Below are 25,616 nucleotides of genomic sequence, written 5' to 3'. Positions count from 1 at the left end.
AGCCAACAGAAGCTTGGGGAAGATGATTGCCATCAGCCCAGCATGGCAAATATTGAAAAATACCACAACACAGTGACAAAACACATATTTACTATAGGAGAGGAAATTATTTCAAATAAAATACTAAGTCTTACTACCATATTTCATTTACAGCGCTGCAGTGGTTTGGTTTTTATTTGTTTCTCTGTCACGGAACACTTGACATGTCAGATTGCTACTTTCTTTTCTAAAGCCCCAATGTCTTTCAGCAATCTCAGCTACTCCATTCACTTTCATTATTATTCATTGTTATTATCTTTTTGTATCTTATATTATTATGTATATTATTTGTATCTTATGTATCTTATATTATTGGTATCATATGTTATTATCTTTTGTATCTTCACCAACTCTCCACATTCTACAAATATCCAGTCCCCGCTGAAAACGAAACAATTCCATGATTCTGTCAGTTTCTTCCTTGGTCTTTTTGGAGGGTTTTGTTGGTTGGTTTTGTTTTTTTGCTTTAATCAGGTGTAAGAACATGACCCATAATCTTCTCTGTATTTTCCCCATAAGTGGCTTTCACATAGCAATGCTTTTTAGGCTAGCAAACATGGAAACTTGTTTTTAATGTAGTTAAGTGACCCTCTTCCATCATTTAACCCCTTCTCTTTTCTCCTCAACATGTAATAACTAATAATGATCCTTCCTCCACATCCCATAATATGGGACTCTGTTGCCACCTAATAAATTCAGCTCTCACCAGATGCCTTCACCACCTTCCTCTACAATACTGGCTCACTACAACATACCTCACAGATTTGCCTGGCCTTTCATCATCATTACCCCTCATTTCCATCCATACCCCTCACTGGGCAAGGAGTAACACTTGGTGTAGCATTTCTCCCAATTAAAATATTCATCTATGTCTCACCATCTAGACATGATTTTCAAAAATCTCATAGATGCTTCATATAGTTTAGCTACGTGTCTGCACTTTATGTGGTTTATATTCTCCAAGAGATACAAGCCATTTTTAATAGCAAATGGCACAAGCACAGTTATAATCTCACAGCTTCTCCCTAGAAGGAGTGCTGGGTAATTTCCTTAATCACTAATCTTCAAAGGTGCCTTTGGAATACTTCACTTGACCTTCCCTCCAGCAAAAGAGTTACAGTGCTGTAACTAGTTATATCTCTAAAGAAGAAGAACATAAAGATCAGCCAAAGTACTTTATTCCTTCCCCTATTTTTCTCTGTGTCCAAGTCTTTATGCACTACTCTTTTGATGGAATTTTCCTTTTTAAAAATTTGTGTATGTCTTGCATGTGATTTGAGGTAGTGCATAGGACAGGTACGGTCAGCCTTGTCTGAACACACAAAGGTCTAACACACAGGTTAGAAGCAAAGACTGTTTGGTCTTTGCTTCAGTTTGTCACAAAAGGGCAGTAAATATCAAAACTCTATTTGTTTCTTGGTCAGGAATACAAATTAAGAAGCTTGATGGCAAATTGCCATCCCCATTCTAACTGTGGAATACTAAAGTATATTTTGCATCTACAAGGCATATTAATAAGGTATGCAGTATTAGACAGATTTCCACTTCTTATTTTTCTGCCTTTCAAATGGAAAAATGTAAGTCATGAACAAAGGGCACTAGGCAACCACATCACCAGCAATCAAGATCAATTTTATTCTCTGGCAAGATGAATGCGAAAAAGAGGCCCTTCTATGCCATTGGTGCAGTAAATTGTAATTTCTGCAGGAACTTGGTAAGAGCTTAACTACAAAGTCTTCCAATTAAATATGAAATCATTAACAAAAGCAAAACAGTAGCTTGTGCAGTGTATATTTAGGACTTGCACTCCTATAGTTTAAAAACTCCTTTTGTTTTCGAAGCGCTGCCCACAGTGTAATTAAAACGACACCTGAGAAACACTATTTTTGTAGCTGAGCAAGAGAAGCCCACACTCCTGCCAGTACAGATAAAGGAGGTGTCCAAGGTTCTAGAACACACTTTAACAGCACAATACTGAACACAGACATTGAAGCCATGTTTATGATTTATCCTATCATTACCAATCATAAAACTCACAGCTCATAAATTACTGCTCAAGGCTGCTGCAGCCATCAGTATATGGGCATTTTAATTTATTTTTGTTTCTACAGACTCCTGACATAGGCAAGTTATAGTAATCTTGCCTCTACCTGACCCACTCTGAAACAGGCAAATGGCACCAGAAAGAAAAATTTGGAAAAGGGGAACTTATCACTTATATGTGGAAACTGGACATCAATATAGACTACAACTTGGATATCTATTTGTATGTATTCAAGTTTACTTTGCAAATGTTTTTTTTGACAAGAATTAACCAAATTGTTTCACAGCAAATTTGGATTCTGGAAATAACCTGCACTGTAACAGCAAGAGCCTACTAACACCATGAATCTCTTCCTGGGGTTCCTCTAATGTGGTCTTGTCTAACACAGCTTTCCAGAAGTATCTAAAGGTAGGTACCTAGAAGATCCAAGAATTAAATATCCATAAATTTAAGTCACAACTGGTGCATGACAATAAGCTTCATTTAGAATCAGAGCAGAAAAATACATGATCAAAGCTGTTTTAGTTAAAATAAATAATTAACTGACTCTGTGTGCTCAATTTAAAGCATTTGCTAAAATTCTAGCAAAGCAATATGTCATGAAACACTTGCTTAAAAGCATTCACTAGAATCTCAGGTTCAAATCATTGCTCTCAAGTACATTACTACCTCAATTTGCCACAGTACTGAAGTAATTAGGGCATTTCTACATTGATGGCCAAATAAAATGTATGTTTCCTGGTATTTCAAAAAATAGCAAAAAAAAGTGTTACTTAAAATAACATCATCAAGAAACAACAATCCAGAAAGTTTAAGAATATATATGATCAAACCCTAATATCTCACTGAAATAAAATAAGTATTCAGAAAATAAGAGGACGTATCACTTACCCTGATGGTTAAACAAAAAATTCCAAGTCTAAATTCCCCATCAGTTATAGTCATTATATATATATATATATCTATAGATATATATAGATATATTTAATGGCAAACTTGTCATTCTCATAAATATTTTTAAATGGCTTCAACTTACTGTTTCTTATGACTAGTTTTAATTGTGAGGCTTTTTAGGATTAGCCATTCCAGCATTCCTGATTTCAAGGGTTCCTGAACAGATACATTATGGGATACATACTGCATCCCATAACTTCCCAAGAAGGTAAGTACCCAGCAGGCTTACAGGATATTCAGTAAACTGTTGCATTATTTAAAGGGGAAAGAACTACTCTTAGTTGAGGCTTACAGCATCAAAACCAAAAGAGAAGTCAGCAATCACAACTTGATAAATTAATAAATTTAATAAATTTAATTTATTATATAAATAATAAATTTATTGGGAATGGGAAAGAACCAAAAAGTTCACCATTCACATGAAATGCAAGTTCACAAAGGATCTGTTTATCTGAATAATGTCTATAGCTCCAAGTTTAATCTTCTGCTCTGACTGTGCAGAAAGAAAAACTGTTTTGTCCTTTCCTAAGGTAAATACTCAAGGGAGGAGGAAAAAAAAAAGAATCTTCTTCAATGTGTACCAAGGCTTTTGGACCAAGGGAAAAAAAAAAAAAAAAACAAAAAACAAATCCACACCACACTTCAACCAGGTAAGATTGTTTCTAAATGAATTAAAGCTATATGCTTGCTTCTCAAAAGTGATTTTTTTCTAAAAAGCTTTTCAAAACCAATTTCAGCTTAGAGATGCTTTCTAACTTGACGTTATACAATACCAATCAGACAAAAGAACTTGAAAGAAGGCATTCAGCCTGCTGTATTAGAAACCACACCACTTACATTGTTAGATAAGTTTTTAAAAAAAAAGAAAAAAGCAAAATTCAAACTCTCAGGTATCTAGAAAATTTCTGAATTACAGAAAAAGTACTTTCAATGGAAAGAAGTTTCATGGAATGCATCCAAGACAAAGAAAAGGGAAAGGGGAAAGATCAATTATTAACATCAGAAATCCTACCATTTCTTGACAAACATAGTTGGGACTTTTACTGTCTGCTGAGAAATAGGAAAAATCATAGGTAAATGTTTTCGTTCTTTCTCGTCCTGTGTCTCCAGTAGCACCCTCTGGTATCTATTAAAAAAAAAAAAAAAAGAAAATAGAGCTGGTACAACACATCCTGATGAAGTAATTAAAAACATTTGACAATAAATAATCAGAATGCGAATCTAACGTAATGCTATGTACATTTATAAATGTATAATGACAGGTCAGATTATGATTCCAACAACACTGACAAAATTAGGAAGAGGTATGCCCTTCAGTAAGACACCTCACCTCCTGCAGCATAGCAGGAATTATTTGAATTTTAGCTTACTGCTTCTAACCCTACAGCACATTTTTGTCACAATACTTGGGTTCAGTTAAATGGGTCCATATAGGCTGTTATTATAATCAGGGATTATCCTACACATATAATTTATAGAAGCCAGAGAGATGCTTGCACTATGAACAGCACTTCAACATGGAGACATAATTAAAAAGGTGTGACATACCTGCTGTTTAAGGCAATCATCATGTTCAAGACACGACAGTTGACACTGTACTACTTTGGCAATACTCACCATGCTCCAAATCATTCATAAGAAACTACACACTGAAACTCCTTTTCATATATTAGTCATGAGAAACTATCTTGCAAAAACCTATTTGTTGCACATGGCTTTTCTTGCTGAGAGAAATGTTAAAATATACCATCAAAAGGTTATAGCAAGTGATGGGTACTTTGGGTATTGTTCATTTTCATGGCAACTTCAGAAGACTTGTAGAGATGAAGCAGAGATTTAACAGCTATCAGAAACATAGCTCTATTCTATTTTTGGCTTTCATCTCCCAGCTAAGTAATGACCTGAGTCATAAACCTTTGAAGAAATTATGAGCTAGAGCCTATAGAGTGGTCTTCAGAAAACCACAGAGTAGCAAGTTAACAGTGTAACCTGGTTTCCCCAAAACAGTATTTTAACACTGTATTTTAACAACTAGGGGCCACTGCCCACAGTGCAGCAAGCATCACTGTTTTGTCCAGTCATATTTTGGCAACTATTGAGTTACAACTTCCTTTTATAAATTGTGTTTACTCACCTTTAAGTTTGTGATTGTTGTTTTATTTTTTTCCATTGAAATAATAAACTTTGCATTAAGATCTTTCTCCCTGAAAAAAAATCAAAAACAAACAACAACAGACTTGAGTACGTTAAATAAAACATACCGCAGTTATCCAGAGTCATATTTCCACCCATCAGCCTGCCACAGTCAGTTGTCAGATTAATTAATTTTTATTTTATTTTTTAATTCTTGTGCCCAATATTTATTTACTTCTATGGCATATATTTGAAGCACTTGGGCTTGCCTCCAAATTCCTTCATTTTTAGAAACAGAGTAGAAGTGTGAGGAAATCCGCTTCAGAAATTTAAATCTGCAAGTCACTTAAGTGGTCTGTTCTTAATTGGAAGTACTCTGATCCAAAGCCCAGTTAAGTCAAGTATGTGGCTCTAAGGAAGGGCAAAACAGAACACAACAATATAAGCCCCAGCTTCTCAGCAACATTCCAGCAGCAGCAGTTCCCACTTATCCATATAGTCTAGCTAACAGGGACTGAATGTTTAAACCACAAAAACCTAGTATTTTAAAACTCTTTTAAAATAAGAAATAAGGTACCAAATATGTGTGCTGATGCATCATAGCAACGAAGGAGAGAGACTGTACTACCAACAAAAAATTACACAGGTTTGTGGCTTCCCAAAGCACAAGGATGCCAGGAAGGAAAAAAATCCAGTTCCAAAGAAGAGTTTTCATGCACTTGCATTTATTTCACAATTGTTTCCTACTGTTTTCAAAAATACCATAAAAGATTGTGAGCTTGGTGTCTAAACCCAGCATGTAACAACCTGCTTGCCAGAGATGCAATTTCACTATTGTTAGTCATAAGAGCAATACAGGCTGCTCCTGAATGACAACCTTGAGCACAACACCTCCTGTGCTAATGAGAACATGCACAGGGAAAAAAAGAGCCAGAAGGGAAAGATGCGCAGCACACAAAACCTCCCTCTTCAAACGTTGACACACCTGTCCCACAATCATATGCTAAGTCACCTGACAAATTGGTGTGCCAGACCAGTGCAGAGCAAAGCAGAGGGTTTTAAAGCAATAAAGTGCTGCTTCAACATATCACACTCCTGGATATTTGCTTGCACCAGTACAAAATGCAAAAGAGAAACTTCTTCCCAATAACAGGACAACCAAGTTCAGGATTTTAGTCTTTTTTCTTCTTTGTGGTGCACTAGATGACCCAACTCTCTGTTCTCCAGCTACTCTGTTCATATTCAGTTTTCCAGCAGAAATAGTAAACAAAAGCAAAACCCATTTTAAAATCTACATTAATGAATAAAGATTAGGCAAATAAAAACACTTAAGTAAGTATCAACACATTAGGTTATTTTCTAGAGCTAATGAAAGGGAAAATTGTAATAATTACAGCATTAATTATACAATTGAATTTAGATGTACCATGGAAAACTTTGAGGCATGTCTTATGATTACTGGATCTAGACTTAAGATACTGAAACACGAAAATACAGCTACAGATAATAAACAGGGAAATGGAAAAAAGTGTCCAATGGTATTTTTTTGCAGGAAATAGATCTTGGCATTGCAGTAACGCAGCCTGTGGATGGCTCCCAGTCATCCTGCTTCTTCCACAGCCTCTACCTGTCTGTAGCTATTTGTTCAGCAAAGGTGTACCAAGTAATTTGGCCCAATTAAATAGTCAATCCTACTATAAACATTTCTTTCAAATACAAACTGTAACTTACTTCCTCTAGGAAGTCTGTAAGGACTCTAGGCAGGAAGAACCTTGGTCCAGAATTATTGCTTTTTTAATATTCATTTCTTCATGCTTAAGTCATTCAAGGGGAAATAATCAAGTATGTCAGTGCTTTCTTTCCCAGACCTAGCCAGCTCTCCATATTACTCTGCTAAAGCTACTCAATAATGGAATACTGATACATAACATTTAAAGTCTAACACCCATATATGAACTACACAAAATTCTGAGAAGACTAAAGTAATTAATTCTGTGATAATACTGAGAATATTATTAAACATTACTAAAGAATGAGGATTTCAAAGTTTTTAAAAAAGGACCTTGGAAAGCACTAGCCAATAATACAATTCATAAATAGAATTTTGCATTTTTGAAAGAGAAGGGATAGTGAGAGGACAACCTAAAACAGGAATACTAGGATTAGAATAAATAAGACAACCTGAGAGAAGCAGAAGAAAAAAATAACAGGAATCAAATGCCCAAGCTTCATTTTAATATGAGACAGCTGCATATAATTTATTGTACCCATACAGAATTTAAGAGCATCTCATAAAAAACAATTTCTTGCTTGATGACAGTTATTTCTGGGCACTCATTTAATGCAGTTCATCAGGGCCAAGTCACTTTCATAAAGTTTTGATTGCAAGTTCCACCTTTGTTAAAGGTTGTCCTGGTTTGGGACAGGTTTCCTCTAAAGGGCAGGATCCAGCTGCCCCTCCCCTAACCAGTTTGGAGATAATCTCCTTGGAGAAACGTGGAAAAAACTGTTTATTTAACATGCAAAGTATTCACAAACATGAAAAAAATGAGTAAGATTAAACAATAAAACCTCTCATTGTTCCGAAGAGATGGCAAACTCAGGAAGTCCTTCTGTGGTTCAGAGCGAGTCCTTTCGTGGGGCGTGGCTCGGCTCGCTCAGTCTCTCTCCGTCCCTCTGAGGCTCTGGCCCGGCTGCCAGGCCACAGAGCAGCTTATGGGCTGGAGGCTGGGCAACTGTCCTGGTGTTCTGGACCAGAGAGAAGCTGAACAATTCCAGAAAAAAAACAATTCTGGAAAAACCTTCATTGTCATAGCTAACGAGGAAAACCAGCAAAAAAGAAAACTCCCGTTTCTCTCTCTCTCTGCGGCAGGGAACACAGACAACACTGCTAAGTGCTCAGAGAAAGCTGAACTCTTATCTCCATGTTTTGAAAACAGCATCAAAAAAATCCACTTCTTCTCTCTCTGGGCCTAGCTTAAAGCTACAAGACCCATTTCTGAGCAAAAAGACAGATGATGGGGATACCAGCAGCATGAAGTCACCCCAGGACGAGGTTCAGGCTGTAAACAGCTTACTGCAGTGTTGGGTAACCTTCAGGGCTAGGATAACCCTCCAGCACCCAGCAGCTCTACCAGCATCCACAGGAACCACGTGCCCTACCTCATCCAGAGAAGAGCTTCAGCCAAAGATTCTGCCCCTGCAAATTCCAGCCTCCATCACAAAGCAATATAAAGAGACCAGCTGCCAAAACTGGCTCACAATTAATGCTTTGATGATTTAAGAAATCCTGCTTCCCTCCTGAGCCAAATCTGCTCACACAGCAGCGCTCAGGGACAGCCTCCAGGATGTTCTCACTGCTCTTTAATACACCACATGGAGCTCCAGGATCACAAGGGACGGAAACTCACAACCTGTGATCCCATGGCTCCTAACCAAATGTCAAAGTGATCTTGCAGGCAAGTTTCTTGGCACAGACACCAGAAAATACACCAGCCCAGTGCTCTAATTGCCCCTCTACTATTGCTCAATTCAGCTAGTCATCCAGCAATTAACTGCAAGGAGGAAAGAGGAATGCGGAGGGGGGGAAATCACAGCAGGGCAATAGCACAGCATATCCTAAACTCCCTGAGACCAACACAGAAAAAAGGTGAGCAAATCTCTCCAAATCCTAATCTCCAAGTGACGCCATGGTGTTGACTAATATGGCTACAAGGCCATAATTAAATGGCTGAAGCCATGTTTACACAAACACATTAAAGTTAATGCCTGTACCTTGTACATCAAGCAGCACAACTGCAGTCAGAAGTCCTTCAGACTCAGTTTGAAAGGAGTCCTCAGGGTATCCAGTGACAGCTGATAAGGGTGGCAGCACTCCCTTGTTCAGGAGAGCTCTGGAGGCTCCTTGACAGCTGCCCATTTTCTTTGACAGCACATCTTCATTATCTTCAAGACCTCCACTATGCTGTCAAACTCAGCTGACATCAGCCAACAGATTCAAAAGCTCTAAATGAGCCTGGGCTGGCTGACAGATGAGGTGTGCCAGCTCTTGAGTTTCACCTCACTTCCAGTCAGACAAGAAAACAGAAGAAAAAACTCCTGGGGACTGAAATTAAAAGAAACAGCTTCCTAATGATCAGTTTGCATTTGTCGCAGTAAGAAACAGAAATTCTGCACCTATTTGGTACTTTAAAAGAGAATTTTGTCATAAAGCATATTTTGTATGGGCATAGGGTTTTCTGTGATCAACAGAATCTTCATCATTTGCTTGTGCAGATTTATGACGATACCTCCATTCCCTTCTACTGGTAAAAAAAAAATGGCAAATTTTAAAAAGAATTAAAAGAGAGAATTCTGCTAGTCTCAGGAATTTCTCCACTGTGCAGCTGAAACCAGAACAATAAATCCAGTGACAGAGAATGCAGACACAAGGAAAATCTTGTATATGTCATGAAACTGAAATAATCTCTAAGTCTATACTAGTAGACATATATTGGTTCTTGTATGAAGGACAGCCTAGATTAAACACTTTTAGCCATAAGAATAAATTTTACCAACAACACTGAGAACCAGCAGTTTAATATATTGCAGTAATGCTCCTAAAATATGAATATACAGGTGTCTTTGTGCTGTCTTCTGTCAAATGATATCCAGTGTTCTTGGGAAAACTATGCACACTTGCAGTAACACATAGAGATAGATTGATCATTATATTAAATCATATACCTGACCTGCTTTTTAAATTTTTTGTAATAATATTTTAGGTAGCTCCACCTTCCAAGAACTCTGATCACAACTGGTGAGTGGCACATATGCAAATTTTTAAATCATAAGGAGCAGCAAACTTAAAAGTTATTGTATCTACATGCACCATGGTCAGTGATCTCCCAATAACCTGGAAAAGGTTTAATCTTCAAGCAAAAGACTACCTCAGTGGCAACTTTCCTGTTCTGCCTGCATACTGACCAGACCAGGTTCAGTAATGGTCTTAACAATGGGAACTAGTGCTGCACAGCTGAAGTTTTAAGATAGCCACATGTGTGTCGCTGTTGAGGAAGGAAGGGAACAATGAAGACTCCAAGTAAGAAGGCGAGAAGAAAACTCCCCTTTATTTCAAATACACCGCTCTATTTATAGCGAACATCATGCAGACTAATTTCATTGGTCTTAAAGTAAAAACATCTCTCACCATTGGTGCCCTGTGAATGATGCACGGTGGCAGAACATATCTATAAACAATGTGAAAAACAAGAGAGATAGAGAATTATTTACATTCCTTTCCAACTCTTTCCCAAGCCCAGCCTGGTTAGAAACCTCTCTTTTTCTCTCTGACTGAACTGAGAATACGCATACATGTGAATCATCTTCTTACACATTTCTTACACAATAAAGCAGCCTTGAAGAAAATATTGCAAAAGCCCATCTTTGGCAGAAGCAACATAAAATATAACCTCAAACACAACTGCTGATATGAATGACATTCTGGACTTCTGTTGTAACTATTATACCACTATGAAGGTTATCTAGGACTCCTGGATTTCAGCCCATGTGATACTTTGTGTAGTTTTTAATATCTTGTTTCTTCCAATTTGTTCTTTTAGCTCTCCGATCCCAAGTCAAAGACAGTATTATCTTAACCTCTTGTGTACAGCAAAATATGATTCAGAAATTCACAGTTGCTCTGCAGTGCCCTTGTCTTTTGGGGTAGGAAGTCCGCAAATTATAAATTCAGGGGGGGAAAAAATTGTGCCTAACTTCATGGGTCTTTTAGCTCCTCAGGTAATCCATAGGGCTTTTCTACTGTCATGTTTTTCCTTTACTGAGACACACAGAAACAATCTGAACTGAACAATAAATGAGCTCAGTTATCTGAGTACAAATATCTTTCCACTGTATAAGCATACAGAAAAATTATGAGTGTACTCCAAGTTTCTGTATCTCATTATTGCTTTGTATTTACAATATAAACACTTCAGAGAAGAGTCTTCATAAAGCTAATATTTGAAGTGTCTGACTCATCAACAATAAGAACTTCAGCCCACCAGCAATTAAGATGCTGAGTACCATCTATGCACTCTTTTTGTTAAATAACTCTGAAAAACTCTCTCTCAGTAAATAACCCTGGCTTTGTACTCACAGCCTCTGCAAAACAGAGTACTTTGCTCTTCAATCAGCTGTTCTCACCAATAATACCTGTCTTTCAGACACTCAGACTTCTAAGAGTCCAAGGGCTCAGTTAGGTTAGAAGAGCTGAGTGCTAATCCCATTTATTTAATAACTAGTCTTAATTTCAAATAAACAAAGGCTAAAAAACAAACAGACTCACTTTTCTCTTACTTCAATTCCTCAGGAAAACTACAGTTCAGAGAGACTTATTCACCTTTTTTTTCTTCTGGTCTATGGGAATTCTCAAAAAAAACAGGAGCTAAAAGTATTTTATTGTTCATCATTTCAGTGATATAACACGCATACTTAACCTGGCAATGTGTTTGATAATACTAAAATAAAGGATTCTAAAACCAGGCTTTTAAGTTCAAAATGCTTAAGATCAGAAAGTTTTGGGGATTGCAAACTGTGCATGAGGCCAGTCTAAATACACTGCCCCATATGTGTCCATGCTACCACTGTGCTCCAGCTCCGCTGGCATTGGAAGGTCTTTGTTCTTCAATGCTATGGAGGGAGACAGACAAAACAAGGCAACTATTGTGACAAATCCACATGCTTGAAAAACTTTTGAAGTATTTGCATTAAAGCACTAAAGAGAACAGAAAATAAGCACATGTAAGCAGAGGCTCTAAGTGGACTGCCTGACCTCTGATGGTTTATGGAAAATTAACTGTCACTCCCAGCTATTAACTCTTCAGTTACTGGGAGTCCAGTACTTGGCTGAAACTCGTTGGAGCTTCTTCTGCAGGACAGGTCCGCTCCAGCTTTGCTGCTCACCAACACAAGGATAAAGCTCTGCACTTGGGGACTCTCCTTCCTGATCCATCTTCTTTGCTACATGAAAAGAGCAAGATCAAATTTTAAACACTACATACCCCATTTATTCTCACTGCTGTTTTAAAGCTGTGCAAAAACCACTGAAAAGGAGGTGTGAGATAGAATGGCAAGCACAGGAGCTACTTAACAGTCAACCAGGTCTAGTCTCACCTTCCCATTGAAGCAAGATTTCCTCTAATGACTTCCTTAAAAGGTATTAGCTCTATCCAACTGCCTGAGCCTCAGGAGATTCTTACACAACCTGCACTATCTCACCAGCAGTAATTTCTTAGATACTGTTTAAGCTGATCCATTATTAGCTTCATTCCATTACTCAGGAGATATTTAGAAGGAGCCATAAGTAAGTATTTAATTTCACTTTTCAGCATTTAAGCCCTGAAAATACATCTAGATTTGCATCTCCTAACCTATTCTAACCTAACTGCTATTCTGGTAGTTATAATACATAGAGTATACATGTAGCTTGATATTCTTTGAATCAAGGACTCCCATCATTTTTGTTCATCTTCTCCAATTTAATTCAGATAGTGAGACTCCAGAAACGGGATTTTAGGAGATATTAACATGGGGGCTTGCTGGGGGAAGCACCAACCACAGCTTCAGTGCTTGGCTCTGAACTGTATTTGCAAACAAGGATTACACTTAGTGTGGAGCACACTCCTAAATTCAAATCCATTGCTTCTAAGCAGAAAACCTTCAAAAACTAACCACTGAGAGAAAGGGCACAGAAAGAAGACAAAAACAAGTCACTAACATTCAAAGACTGTGTACTTCAGCACAGCTGAGAAACTGTATAGAAACAAACACCAGAGAGTGCTGGCATTCTCTAGTGCTAAGCCTCTAAGTTTCAGCTCCCTAAGTTTCTCTAACCCCTAAGTTTCAGCTCCCTTGAGCACTGCTGACATTTGCTATTGTGGAAAAGCCTAAGTAGAGTCCAACAAGTTTCTCTCTAAAATATCCTGACCTGTGGCATCCAAATTCCCAGTCACCTCTCATCCTTGCTGATGGCTTTTCTATTTGACTTAACTTCTTATTTTAGCAAAGGACACTCTTCTCAGACCCTGCTCCTTAACCCAGCTGTCCAGTACTGTGTTTTAGCACCCCTTACAGGGTTACACCATCTTCAATTTATGCTCTTCAGAAGAGCAACTGTTCTGCTTTACACCTGCAATGTTCTCCTTAAACTCCTGAGTAAAATAACTTGGGTGTTTTTTTCCTCACCTCCCAACTTTTTCCGTTCTTACATAAACAGAACTGAACTATTTAGATACCTCTATTTATTACTCTTACACACAAAAAAGGCCTCTAAAATATATTGATTGTAAGATTTCTGACAGCTCTTATTCTTATATATGACAACCAACACTTTTCTGTAAGGCCACTAGGCTCTGGGGTTTTGGGTTTTTTTATTTTCTAGTCCTTCAAGTCAATGCTCTGCTGTGAGCAGGTTGTTGCTTCTGCTTCAGTTGCTTCAAAAGCAGGTTCTCCAGCCTTTCCTCATTTTTTAATGGTCTGTCTACAGCCTTATAACCCAGCTTACTACATCCCTTTCTCAAACACATGATCTGTCTAGATACCATTTAAAGGGCTCTCACAATATACAGCACCTATGATTCCAAGCAAACACGCAATTGCATCTTCATTCCAGAACTACAGACAGCAATAACAGCAGCCAAACTACCATCTCTGAGACCTTTACAATCCTTGAGAGCATTTTTACCTAATCACAAATGTTTATGTCATCATTTACTGCTGATATCTGTTCTCAAATAACACATTCTCACCACGTCTGACATCAAGTACCACCACAACCTTGGACCAAAAGTCCCTGCAGAACAGGTACATCTGCATGTCCTACTCACTTCTCTTTACTCTCAAGTTTTACACCTTGAACATATGGCCACGCAAAAAATCATGTCATTTCACCTGCAGGGTAAGACACAGATCAGATTCCCCACTTTGTAACCCACAGCTGAACAAGTACTAGGTAGCAATTATTAAGGAGAGATGACGTGGACATTGTCAGGCTGATGTTCACTCCTCTGCTGCTCCCTGTAGTAGAGGACCTATCCTGAGAAGATTCATGACCATACTGTAGAATAGAACTCTTCCTACAGTTCATTCCTTTTGAAGAGATGAAAGATAGAAAGTAAAGACATTTCTTGATGTATCTTACAAAACTAAGAACACTTATTCTTTCAGACTTCAAGTACTCTTAGTATCAAGTTTACATGATCCAAGAGCTTGGATCAGTCTACACTGTTATGCACTGATCCAGTGCCAGCAACAGAAGCAGCACACTAATGAAGGGACTTACACGGACATATATGCATAGCTTACTTTCAGGGAGAGAAATGTATCTACTTTTAAAAAGGGAAAAATCTGCCAGAGGTTATTAAATATGTTCAAGGTTTTAACCACAAAACGTGGCAAGGTAAAAAAGCAATATTCAGAGCAGTTAGTTCATCTTGCCAACTCAGCATCAAAGTAAATTTTTACTGGATTCAAACTCAACTATATAAAAAGGCAGAGGCAAGACAGATATATATTCACTCCAGGCACACCAGAGCCTCACCCTATGCTTAAGGATCTTTCAACTTCTTTCTATAGTAGAGAAATTGTACATGATTATAAATCAAGCACCATTATTAAAATGGAAGTTCAAACAGTTACCACAGGAAATAGCAAACTCAGCTTGCTAATATATGGCTTATCCTCATCGGTACAGTAGTTCAGAAAGTGACAGTATTGCAACACTTGGCTATATTTAAGCTCTGAGTTATGTTATCTGAGATCACTCTGGACACCTCTAAAGAGCAACAACCAGTAATGAGTGTTTGGAAACAGATGCAGTAAAAATTTCCCTGTGTACTTCAGAGACAGATATATTTAGCTATGAGTGTCCTTCCTTCTAATCACTCCATCATTCCTCATTTCACCTGCGATACATTAATGTTATACACATTTTGTCAAAACACTCTCTTTATAGGCTTATGAAAACTAAAAATGTACACAGTAACTTGAAAATGAAAAATATACAGTAGCTCGTACTTAAAAACTTGTAATTTATGAGACACCAATTCATTCCCTCTTCCCTGTATTGACAATCTTATAATACATTTTCCATGCATGTTTTTTGCTTCTCTTCTCAATTCTAAAAAGCATGGATAAGTAAGTCCCTACCTAAAATACTAGGAAACATTCAGAATGGAAATAAAGAATTCAGCTGGCTCTTCACTGTTTACCAGGTTATTTCTTTTTCCTGCTACAAAAACACTCCAGTCAAAAGTTCCTTGTTAAACAAAACAGCTTTTTTTATATCTCTGTTCTTTGCATTGCTCTATTAACTTGAGCCATTGAAAACTCTGCTATTGATTCTACAGCCTGGTTTGTACAAGCAGTTAAAGATAAGATATTGGTCATAGATTTCCCTGGGTACTCTGTCTCCAGCTCTGCATGCAGAGGAGTTGCTTAGACTTACAGGTGTAACCCAGAAGTTATCCAAGAGGGCCAACCTTACAGCTAATGAATAATCACACAGACTGTATTTGTGGATTAAAGTATCAGATCTTAACCCAAACAAATCCCAGATTCATTCAAAAGCTGCCTCTGCAATAGAACATAATCTCTCTGTCTCCCCATTACCAAATAGAAAAGCTTTTAATCTTCATGCCATAATTGTGAATGGCTGCAAAACCACATACAGCACTATGACAGGTACTTCTGCCACTGGTCACTTCTGTTTGGAGAGCAAACCCAAGGAGTGTGTACATGCAGGAGAAAAATAACTGATCATTTAAACATGAAATCAAATTAGAATTTCTATTTCATTATATTGGCAGATATAATGAAATATATCTCTCTTCTATAAGAAGAGAGCCATGAAAAAGTCTAGGCAACTCATTTAAATGAACACCTAAAAATGCTGAGAGCACTGGGTAAGCACAGAGAAAAACTTACTGCAATGCAGACCCATCTTTGCAAGTAAGGACAGCACGACCCTCATTTAGTTTGTTCAGCCAGTTAAGCACAATAATTAGTTTATGCAAATACAAGAAACAGACGAAAAGGGTTAAAAATCTGATAAAGCTTGCGTGCCTCTATTACTTCATGAATTAAAAGCCAAACAGAACAGAGCTATCAGGCGTAAGAAATTGAGAGCCACAAGAATTTAGCGGAAGTATTTAGAAGAATCAAGTTGATATTTCCTTTACTGAGTATCAAAACAGTTTTTTGTATTTGGCATATTTTAGATGGTTTTATTTAACTGACTGTCTTGGGGTGATACATAATGGTAATGTATCCCGTAACCATCTGAGCGCAAAACTTGTTCCTGTATCTTTAAGACCCTGCAGCCGGGAATCCTGGTGGGGTGGGGGGGTTAGGGAGTTGGCTTTTGGAGCAGGCGTTTTTTAAAAGCTGCACAGGTTCGTGTCGCGGTTCAGCACGGCGTGGTCTTTGCTTCACACGCGGTTCGATTTTTGCTCAGGCAAAGGTTTTTTTTTTTCCTTTCCTCGGCTTGGGAAAGCTGTGGTGACGATCTTTAGGCTGCCTTGAGGGCGAATTCCGTGGCTTCCTATCCGAGAGCCGGAGGCATCACGCCCTAAGTGCAGAGGAGCGACTCCAGCCCGAGCTGCCATTAACCGCGTCCAGGCGGGAAGAAAAAGGACACCGAGTGCCCCCAGCCCGGCTGCCTCGCCTGCCGTGCCCACTGTCCTCTGCCTCGCCGTGGGAAGATGGGACGAGCCATCGGGCCTTCCTCTAGTGCTGGAAGTGCGCCATGAAGTTCCTGCCTTTACTGATGCCACATTGTCTCTGTTCCAGTGGGGTGGTGAGGTCTAGCAGTTTGGTATCTAGCAGCTGTTTACTTTTTTTCCTACCTGTTGGCAACCTGTTTGTTAATAAACCATGGTTTTTTACACTTTCCTCTATTAGTATTTAGTTCTTATTGGTGGAAAGGGATTATTGGAATGATAAAGGAGATAACTCATTTGTGAAAAATGCATACTTTATGATTGGCTTTTTGCAAATATTACAATTAATTATACGTGTAATGTTAGAAAGTTATGCTGTATTAATTCTCTTAAGTAGTGTATTAAATATATTTTTAGGTTATAACACAATGTTAAAATAGAAACTATGCTATGTAAGATACTTTTTAACTAGCTCAAGAAAGAGATGAGATAATCAAGACATTCTTCGCACAGAGATAACAGCGAAAGGGCCCATAAAGAGTTACTGCCTCCTTATCGGAAAAGACAAACGTTCTTCCACCTTCTCTCCGTCTTTATGGAACCACCAGGATTAAGGGGAAGGAGTTGACAAAAACCAGAGAAACTCTTAATTTGCAAGGAATTATGCATCATGTATGAGATCTATGAATATGCAACAGGTTATTGCTTTTAAGGGTTATTCCTTTGTTCACAAGGCATGTCAATGCTTTTCGTGACTTAGTGTCCAAGAGCATCCGAACGTCCGTAATTCTTTGCTTTTTATTGTCTTGTAATTGTCCTAACTCTAAATTTTATTACTCTAATTGCATTACTATTTTATAACCATTTTATTATTATTAAACTTTTAAAATTTTAAAAATCAAGTGACTGGCGTTTTTCACACATTCCAGCATGTTTTTCTTTAAATTGTCTCAAACCAATACACTGACAAAAGTATGAAAGTGGCTTCCTGGAACACTAATTGAATTCTAGTTTACATAAAGAAGAAACATGACACAAAATGGAAGCAAGAAAATACTACTTTCTTCTTTAAAGACTCTGAAAAGATGAAAATAAAGCAGTGCATTTATTTGAACTGTGCAAATGCTATGCATAATAAAAAACAGAGAGCCAGAATTAGGTGAGGCTTATCAGGATCCCAGATATCACACTATGAAGAAGACAGTGACTAGTAACCAGTCACCCAAAGTCATCTGTTCAGTATGTGAGCAAATAGTGCCTCAAATATAATTACACTTCTCAACAATCCCATCGTATGAATGTTTCTAGTGACTGTGCTGGAAAATGAACCTTAGAAATCACGGTGTCCAAATCCATTACCTTGCCAAAGCAAAATATACCAAACACCCAAGCTCACTGCCCTTCCATCTGATGACAAAAACCAAGGCTTCAGCCAGCTGGCAGGTTTTTTTGCTGCCTTTACAGAAACATACAGACTAAAGGGCTGTCATGGCAATTCAGTGTTGAATGAGGGAAACCAAATGACAGATGGAGACTCACCAAGTAACTGAACTTTCTAAGCTTATGCTACAACTGGTTTCAAAGCACTAACTGTAAAGCCATTAGACATACTTTCATTACATTATGCAGAGATAGAATCAAAATATTTCAGTGTAACATCTGTGTAACACAATTTGGGATGGTACTCCAAGAAGAATGGTTAAAGACTTAAATGGTTAAGGACTTGACAGGTCAAGTCAGAGAAAATGAAGACTAAAAATAAATCACAGAAGAAGAAAGCAAAAAAGTTAGTTAGCTATGCAACAGAATAAATAATCCTTAAACGACCCTCTCCCCATCACGTTTCATTCCAAAATCCTTGTTCATGACTTAGTAGACAATTAGCAGTGCTGTGACACCACAAGGTGCAACTGCTCCATAATGCAGGAGTCTTCCTATAACCATTCATCAACTGTCTTCTCTAATTAAAAATGACTCATGAAATAAGCTCACTATATTATTAAACTTCAAACAAACCAAAGCAAATTTAACTAAATAAACTCCATACAGTATCATGCTAAGGCTTTTGAAATTTAGTGCTGGAGAATGAACACCTGGTTGTAAAGTTCCTTTGAATAGGTAGAAAGGCCTTTCCTGTGTAAAATTCTCCAGGGAGCCAAAAAGGCAAAGGGAGCACAGCTGAAAGAAGACATATGCAAGGGAACACTTGCCAAGGTGCCCCTGCCTTGGCAGGGGGGCTGGACTGGATGATCTCCAGGGGCCACTTCCAACTCTAACCATTCTGAGAAACCACTAAGAAAAATATGATTACTGCTCCTGGCTTACAGTTCAGCATGCCTTTCCTATTGCAATAAGAAAAGCTGCTGGATCCTCTCAGGCTTAGGCTTAGGGTTAGTAGTTTTACAAAACACAGCGTGAGTCCAGCAGTGACTGATAGAGAGGAACACCAGTGACTCCAGTGCTGGGTCCCACACCAAACACCAACTGTGCCTCTAAAAAAAAAAAAAATCAATCCTTAAAAGCAACATCCCAGGGCACTAAATCCTGCTTCCTTATAATGTTTCATAAACATCTAACATCATCCCATACACTCCAAGGTTTTAGCAACTTAAACGGGTAGGTTCTTCACAGTTTGCATGGTCAGACACCAGTTTTCAGAGTAAGCCTGCCTGCTGCCACACAGCTGTGACAAAGACCATTTTATCACAAACCACTTTCATTGTTTTCTTGGTATGCTCAGATCCAGTCCCATCCAAGTTATCCTCCCACATGCAACAGAGTCACCAGGGCCAGAGTCTTTGTCTGATCTTCCTTTACCACAACACTTGCAAACTTCCACTCACAGGTCTGTGTTCCCACTGCCTACCACAATTACCAGCCTTCTCTTCTGCCATGTGCTTTCCACACCTGTGTCTCTCAGATCACAGGTACACTCCTCCTGTAAAACCTCTCCATGATACCAAAACGTTGCACATAACAAGTCTTATTAATACCCTGAAGACCTATGCTGTTGTCAGAGATTCTTGAAGGAAAAGTGGAGTGTATACATAGAATAATTTTTAAATTTTTTAAGAACCACATGGTTAGACCTGAGGGAGAGGGTAGGAGGAAGCAAAAGGGTGTGACAAGATTATTCACCAACCCAGACCTCCAACCACTCAGCTCCATCCACCTAAATTATTCAAAACCAACCTGCAATATTTCCCCCTTCCTACCTTCATCAGCTTTATTCTTGTAAAATTTGTCTTTCCCTCACTGAAAACAACAAGATATTGAGCAGCTTTCAGAATGTGACAAATTGTGTGTTTTAAACATCTGAATCAGATCAAGTGGGAGGAACAGTAGGAGTCTGATGGGCTGCCTGGGCTTTAAACCACTTTTCTTTTGAACTGGCTACATGACTTCAGAACAAGGGAAGAGGAAGTAGAATTGGATAGTTTTCCTAAATTAGTTCCTAAATTAGACCATTAACTCTGTCGTGCACATTATGCACATATTTCATGAAAGAAAATGGTGTTTATTTCCCAGACACATCTCAGGAAGTGGATGATGAACTCCTGTCCATACAGTAAATGCAGTAGACTGCCTGGTTTATATATATAGATATATAGATAGATATAGATATAGATATACATATTTTGAGCATAAGCTGATAACCTTTAACCATGATGGCTCCAAATGAACTGGACAACAACCTCCCTCTCAAGCAGGTAGAAAAAGCTGCTGTTTCCAGATAAAGTAGCTTTCTTTCACATTTTAGAAGCCTGACTATACATCCTTGGCAGGTCCCTCCTCTGAGAGTTTTCTATCTTCACCAGAGTAACTTTTCTGTCCTTACAGAAGGACCAAAGCAATGCTTCAGACCACGACAGTGAACTCCCCAGGCAAAGACCCGCTCCTCTCCGCTTCACCTGGGGCCACTTCCCAACCTCCCGGCGAGGAGAAGAGCTCCCAGCAGTCGCTCCTGCTGGGCAGAGCGGCTCAGCCGAGCGCCGGGAGCCCCGGAGCTCCCGGCAGAGCTCCGCCCCCGCAGCGGCTGTCACCGCCTGCGGAGCCGGGACACGGCGTTCCCCGCACCCCTTGTGAGCGACACCGGTTCCGGAGCCAAGGCCGGGGCAGCCCCACACTCACCTGCGGTTCATTGGCCGCACTCGCACGGCCACCTTCACGGAGGCCATGGCTCATCCCCGCCGGCCCGAGATGTCCCTCGCCACCGCCCCGCCCGCCAGGACCGAGCGAGGCCACCCCCAGCCTAGGCCGTGTCGCTATGGCGACCGCCACCCTGCCCCGGCGGGCGGTACGGCGGCCGCGCAAGGACAGATCACCTCTGGCCGTTGGTCTGCCCGGCCGCGCTGGGGCGGGGAAGGAGGAGGAGGAGAAGAAGGAGAAGGAGGAGGAGGAGCTTTGAGAGGAGGGGTAGATATAGGTACTGTGGGGGGGCGTATGGTAATTTCTCCATAGGGCCACCCACCGCAGTATATTTATTTATTGGAGGAGTATATGCTTATATATATATATATATATATATATATATATATGTGTGTGTGTGTGTATATATGTATATATGTATATATGTATATATGTATGTATGTATGTATGTATAGTCATATACACATATATGACAGAGTTGCAGATTCATTTAGGTTGGAAAAGACCTCTGAGATCATCGAGTCCAACCTTTGACTAAAAACCGTCGTGTCAACTAGGCCAGGGCACATCCAGTCTTTCCTTAAACACTTCCAGGGACAGTGACTCCACCACCTCCGTGGGCAGCTCATTCCACTGTCTGATCACCCCTTCTGTGAAGAAACTTCCTGAAGTCCAACATGAACCTCCCCTGGTGTGGCTTAAGACTACAAAGGGGTCAACCCTCACCTGGCTACAACCTCTTTTCAGGAAACCACTTGGTTATATGCATATATATACACATATACATATATGTACAGATATATACACAGCCCTCTATAAATATGTAACTCCCCATTATACATAGAGAGAAATTTTTATATATGGGGTTACATATATATATTTAATATAGAGAGCATATATATTATATATATATGCTTCTATCTATATATGAGGAAGAAAGCTATATATTTCTATTTATCTCTGTATCTATCTGTCATTTATATCTATATGTATCTATATGTTTCTGCATATATCATAGAATTATTAGGATTGGAAGGGACCTCTGAAGATAACACAGTTCAACCATGCCATCAAGGCAGGGTTACCTATAGCGGGTGACACAGGAGCACATGCAGGTGGCTTTGGAATGTCTCCAGAGAGGGAAGCTCCATGACCACCCTGGGCAGCCTGTTCCAGTGCTCTCCTACCCTCAGAGTAAATAAGTTCTTCATGTTAAACGGGAATTTCTTGTGGTTATTTTGTGGCCATTGATCCTTGTCCTGTCACTGGGATCTATTGAAAAGAATTTGGCACCCACCTCTTGGCACAGAGATATTTGTCTGTATTTATGAGATTCCCTCTAAGCCTTCTCTTCTCCAAATTAAACAAGGTCAACTCCCACAGTCTCTCCTCATAAGAGATGCTCCAGATCCTTAATCGTCTTTGTAACCTCTGCTGGAACATCTCCAGCAGCTCCTTGTCTCTTGTCCTGAGCAGCCCAGAGTGTGGCCTTATTAAGGCCAAGTAGAGAGGGAGGATCTTCTCTGTGGACCTACTGGTCCCACTCTTCCCAATACACCCCAGGATGCCATTAGCCCTCCTGGGAGCAAGGTTACACTTTGTGTTTTTATTAATATTAATGTTTTTCTTCTTAGCTACATATGTGTACATACATATGTGTTTGAGAGAAGGTGTTAAAACCATGCCTGCAATCCCTGTCACTCTCTGCCAGCCTGTCCCTGGTGAGATGCCACCAAGGTTGGGCTGCCACCCATGCTGGTACAGTGGGGCTGGGGACGGAGCCTGGAGCCAGCATCTCACCATGTTGCAGCACCTAGAGGGATGGGCTTGGCAAAGCAGACAGACAGGCAGCACTGTCTCAGCAAATGAAGGAAACATGAAGCAGAAATGGAATACCTAGTGGGCATCATGGTCAAATAATAATATTTAGGTACATGACACAATAAATCTGGGCTGTTATTGTTTTATGGCAGCTCTCCTGCTAGGTATCAGCACTGACTCCCTCCTTTGAGTGTAACAAGAGAAAGCTGATTATCTTCAGCTTGGCAAAAAGTGAGAAAATAAAAATATTAAATTCAAATTTACATTAAATGCAGCATGCTGGAGCACCTCTCCTACAAAGACAGGGTGTGAGAATGGGGTTGTTCAGCCTGGGGAAGAGAAGGCTCCAGGGACACCTCGTTGCAGCCTACCAGTAACTAAATGGGCTACAGGAAGGCTGGAGAGGGACTTTTGACAAAGACATGGAGTGACAGGGCAAGGAGAAATTACTTCAAACTTACAGAGGGCAGGGTTAGATTGGATATTAGAAAAAAGTTCTTGACTATGAGGGTGGGTAGGCACTGGAACAGGGTGCCCAGGGAAGTTGTGGATGACCCACCCCTGGAAGTGTTCAAGACCAGGTTGGGTGGAGCTCTGAGCAACGGTGCCCCTGCCAATGGCAGGGGGTTGAAAGGAGGTGATCTCTAAGGTTCCTTCCAAGAAAACAATTCTGTGATTCTATGAAATAACAAATCTTTTGTTTTGTGCTGTCAGTGACTGGAAACTACTCGCAGGCTGGAGACACCATTCCACTGTATGACCACAGTTTTGTTCAAGCCACTAAGCTGTTGACAAAGCCAAAAAACCCAGTTGCCAAGACACAGAAGATATCAGACCCAAACACCTCAACTTTAGCATGACTCCTATTAACAACCTATTGTCTCCAAAAAGGAGAAGGAATAAGAAAAGAGATGTGACAGTAAAATCATCTGACAAACACTGACAAACAATTAGCATCAATGGCAAGCGAGACCTCACAGATTAACAACTTGACCTGGGAAAAGGAGGAGAGCAGAAAAGGGAAAGTGAAAGACAGAAAGACCCCATGCTTACACTCCAGCGTGTGCAGGAAGAACCAGGGTCAGAGAAACACAGCCAGGACGGAAGAAATTTAGAGGATGATTGACTGGTGGAGGTGATCAAAGAGGATGGAGTGGAAGGCTATCAAACACTGAATGACAGCTGAAAACCAGGACAAAAAGAGATGCCAGGGGGCTGGAGAAAGGAGAGGACGAAGAAAGAAGGCATAAAAGTGATGTCCCCGGCAGTACACAGATCAACTGAAAGACAAGGTGACATTTGAATAGAAAGGTCAAGTTCAAGGAGTGGTTTTATGGCAAACTAGAAACTATTATATGTTCAATTTTCTGAAGAAAGAGGAGGAATGAGAACAAGAAGGGGCCAGGGCAAGGAGTTAGAAAGTCTAACTGGTGCAGCAGCTTAGAAGAAGGAGGAAGAAATACAGGACCATATAGGAAAAATGGAGGAAGGAACAATAAGTGAGAGAGGGAGAGAACAGAGCACATTGTTGGAGATCCAGGAGGCTTTCAACAGCCAGACAGGACATCTGACCTGCAAGTCAGAGATTAAAAACTCTTCTGAAGTTTTGGAGATGGAAAAGAAAGTAGTGAATTTCTAATGTGGATTTTTCCTGAGGTTTTCAGTGATATGAAAGGACAAACACAGGGTAAAGATGCAAGGAGGGAGACAGCTTGTGTTGCTGAGATAAACTCCAAGGGTAAGAGAGGAAAGTCAGAAGTTTTGGCACCAGTGTGAGAGTATTGTGTGCCAGAGATTACAGGAGGAATGAAAGAAGGAAAGGGATCCGTTCTGCCATGTCAGAGAGGTGTTACAGTGGAAGAGAAAGAACAGGGGTGTTGGGAAATCACAGAAGTAGCAATATTTGCTTAAAAATCAGCCATGGACTGAGTCACCTTAGTGAGCACAGGAGCTGACACACTGCAGCAGCCAAACATTCAGGCAGGGGAAACTCCACCAGTTCATTGGGCAAACTGATTAAAGCCTATTGAAAACTTTATAGAGGACTCTGGGAAATGTGCAATAAGCTGACAAGGAATAGCAAAAACACATTACAAAAATATAAAAACAAGCTAAAAATTGTATAAGAAAAAGATAGACGCATGTATAAAGCATTCATGTGCATCTGTAAAAAGATGTAAACCCATGCATAATAGATAAAAGGATAAAAGCAATGGTAAAAGCTACACACGGCTTCTAGGAAAGCCAACCAAAATGTAGCTTAAGTTCTAGAGCATCCAGTAACTCCTCTCAAACAGTTGTGCTTTCCCTGTTTCTGCTTAGCAAAGCTTTTGAAGAAGCACACCTTGTTCAGTAAACACATGTCCACGTGCGGTGTTCTGAGACATAGAGCCATCAAGGGCATATGAGCTTCTCCACACTCAGAGAGTGTAGATATTCTCAGTTCAGTCAGAGAGAAAAAGAGAAAGATTTCTGCCAGGATAAGCCTGGGAAAAAGTCCAAGAGGAATGTAAACAATCTATTACCTTGCTTTCCGTTCATATTGTTTATAGATATGTTCTACCACACTGACCTAAGTCCAGTGTACCAATCAGGTGAAATGCTTTTACTTTAAGACCAATGGAATTAATGTTCACAATGTTCTCTATAAAAGACAGAAGTGCTTTTGAATAAATGCTCATTTTGCCTTCTGAAATCGTGGGAGTCATTTCACCCATCCCTGGCTCAACAGCATCAAGAGAAAACACTTTTCCACTTCCACAATGAGTGCCCATTGGAGC

The 25,616-nt window shown here is 39.6% G+C and overlaps 1 protein-coding gene across 11 annotated transcripts in view; it reads right to left on the bottom strand.

Annotated features, from left to right (window-relative positions):
• The window catches only part of KIF16B (kinesin family member 16B), a 141,018-nt gene extending 119,905 nt beyond the window's left edge, over positions 1 to 21,113 (bottom strand). For all 11 annotated transcript variants that reach the window (XR_008430087.1, XR_008430089.1, XR_008430088.1 and 8 more), the window contains exons 1-3: positions 20,998 to 21,113; positions 5,172 to 5,241; positions 4,050 to 4,163 (exon numbers count right to left, since the gene is read on the bottom strand). Coding sequence is in view for 4 of the 11 variants with exons in the window: in XM_053938744.1 (XP_053794719.1) it covers positions 4,050 to 4,163; positions 5,172 to 5,241; positions 20,998 to 21,044 (231 nt within the window). In the remaining 7 variants the exon portion in view is untranslated. The remainder of the gene's footprint in view (positions 1 to 4,049; positions 4,164 to 5,171; positions 5,242 to 20,997) is intronic.
• Positions 21,114 to 25,616: the final 4,503 nt, after the last annotated feature.

Source organism: Vidua chalybeata, chromosome 3 (assembly GCF_026979565.1).
Source record: "Vidua chalybeata isolate OUT-0048 chromosome 3, bVidCha1 merged haplotype, whole genome shotgun sequence".
In the NCBI taxonomy this organism is placed as follows: domain Eukaryota; kingdom Metazoa; phylum Chordata; class Aves; order Passeriformes; family Viduidae; genus Vidua; species Vidua chalybeata.
Note: the sequence above shows the minus strand (reverse complement) of the source record. Positions and strands in the feature narration are given on the sequence as shown.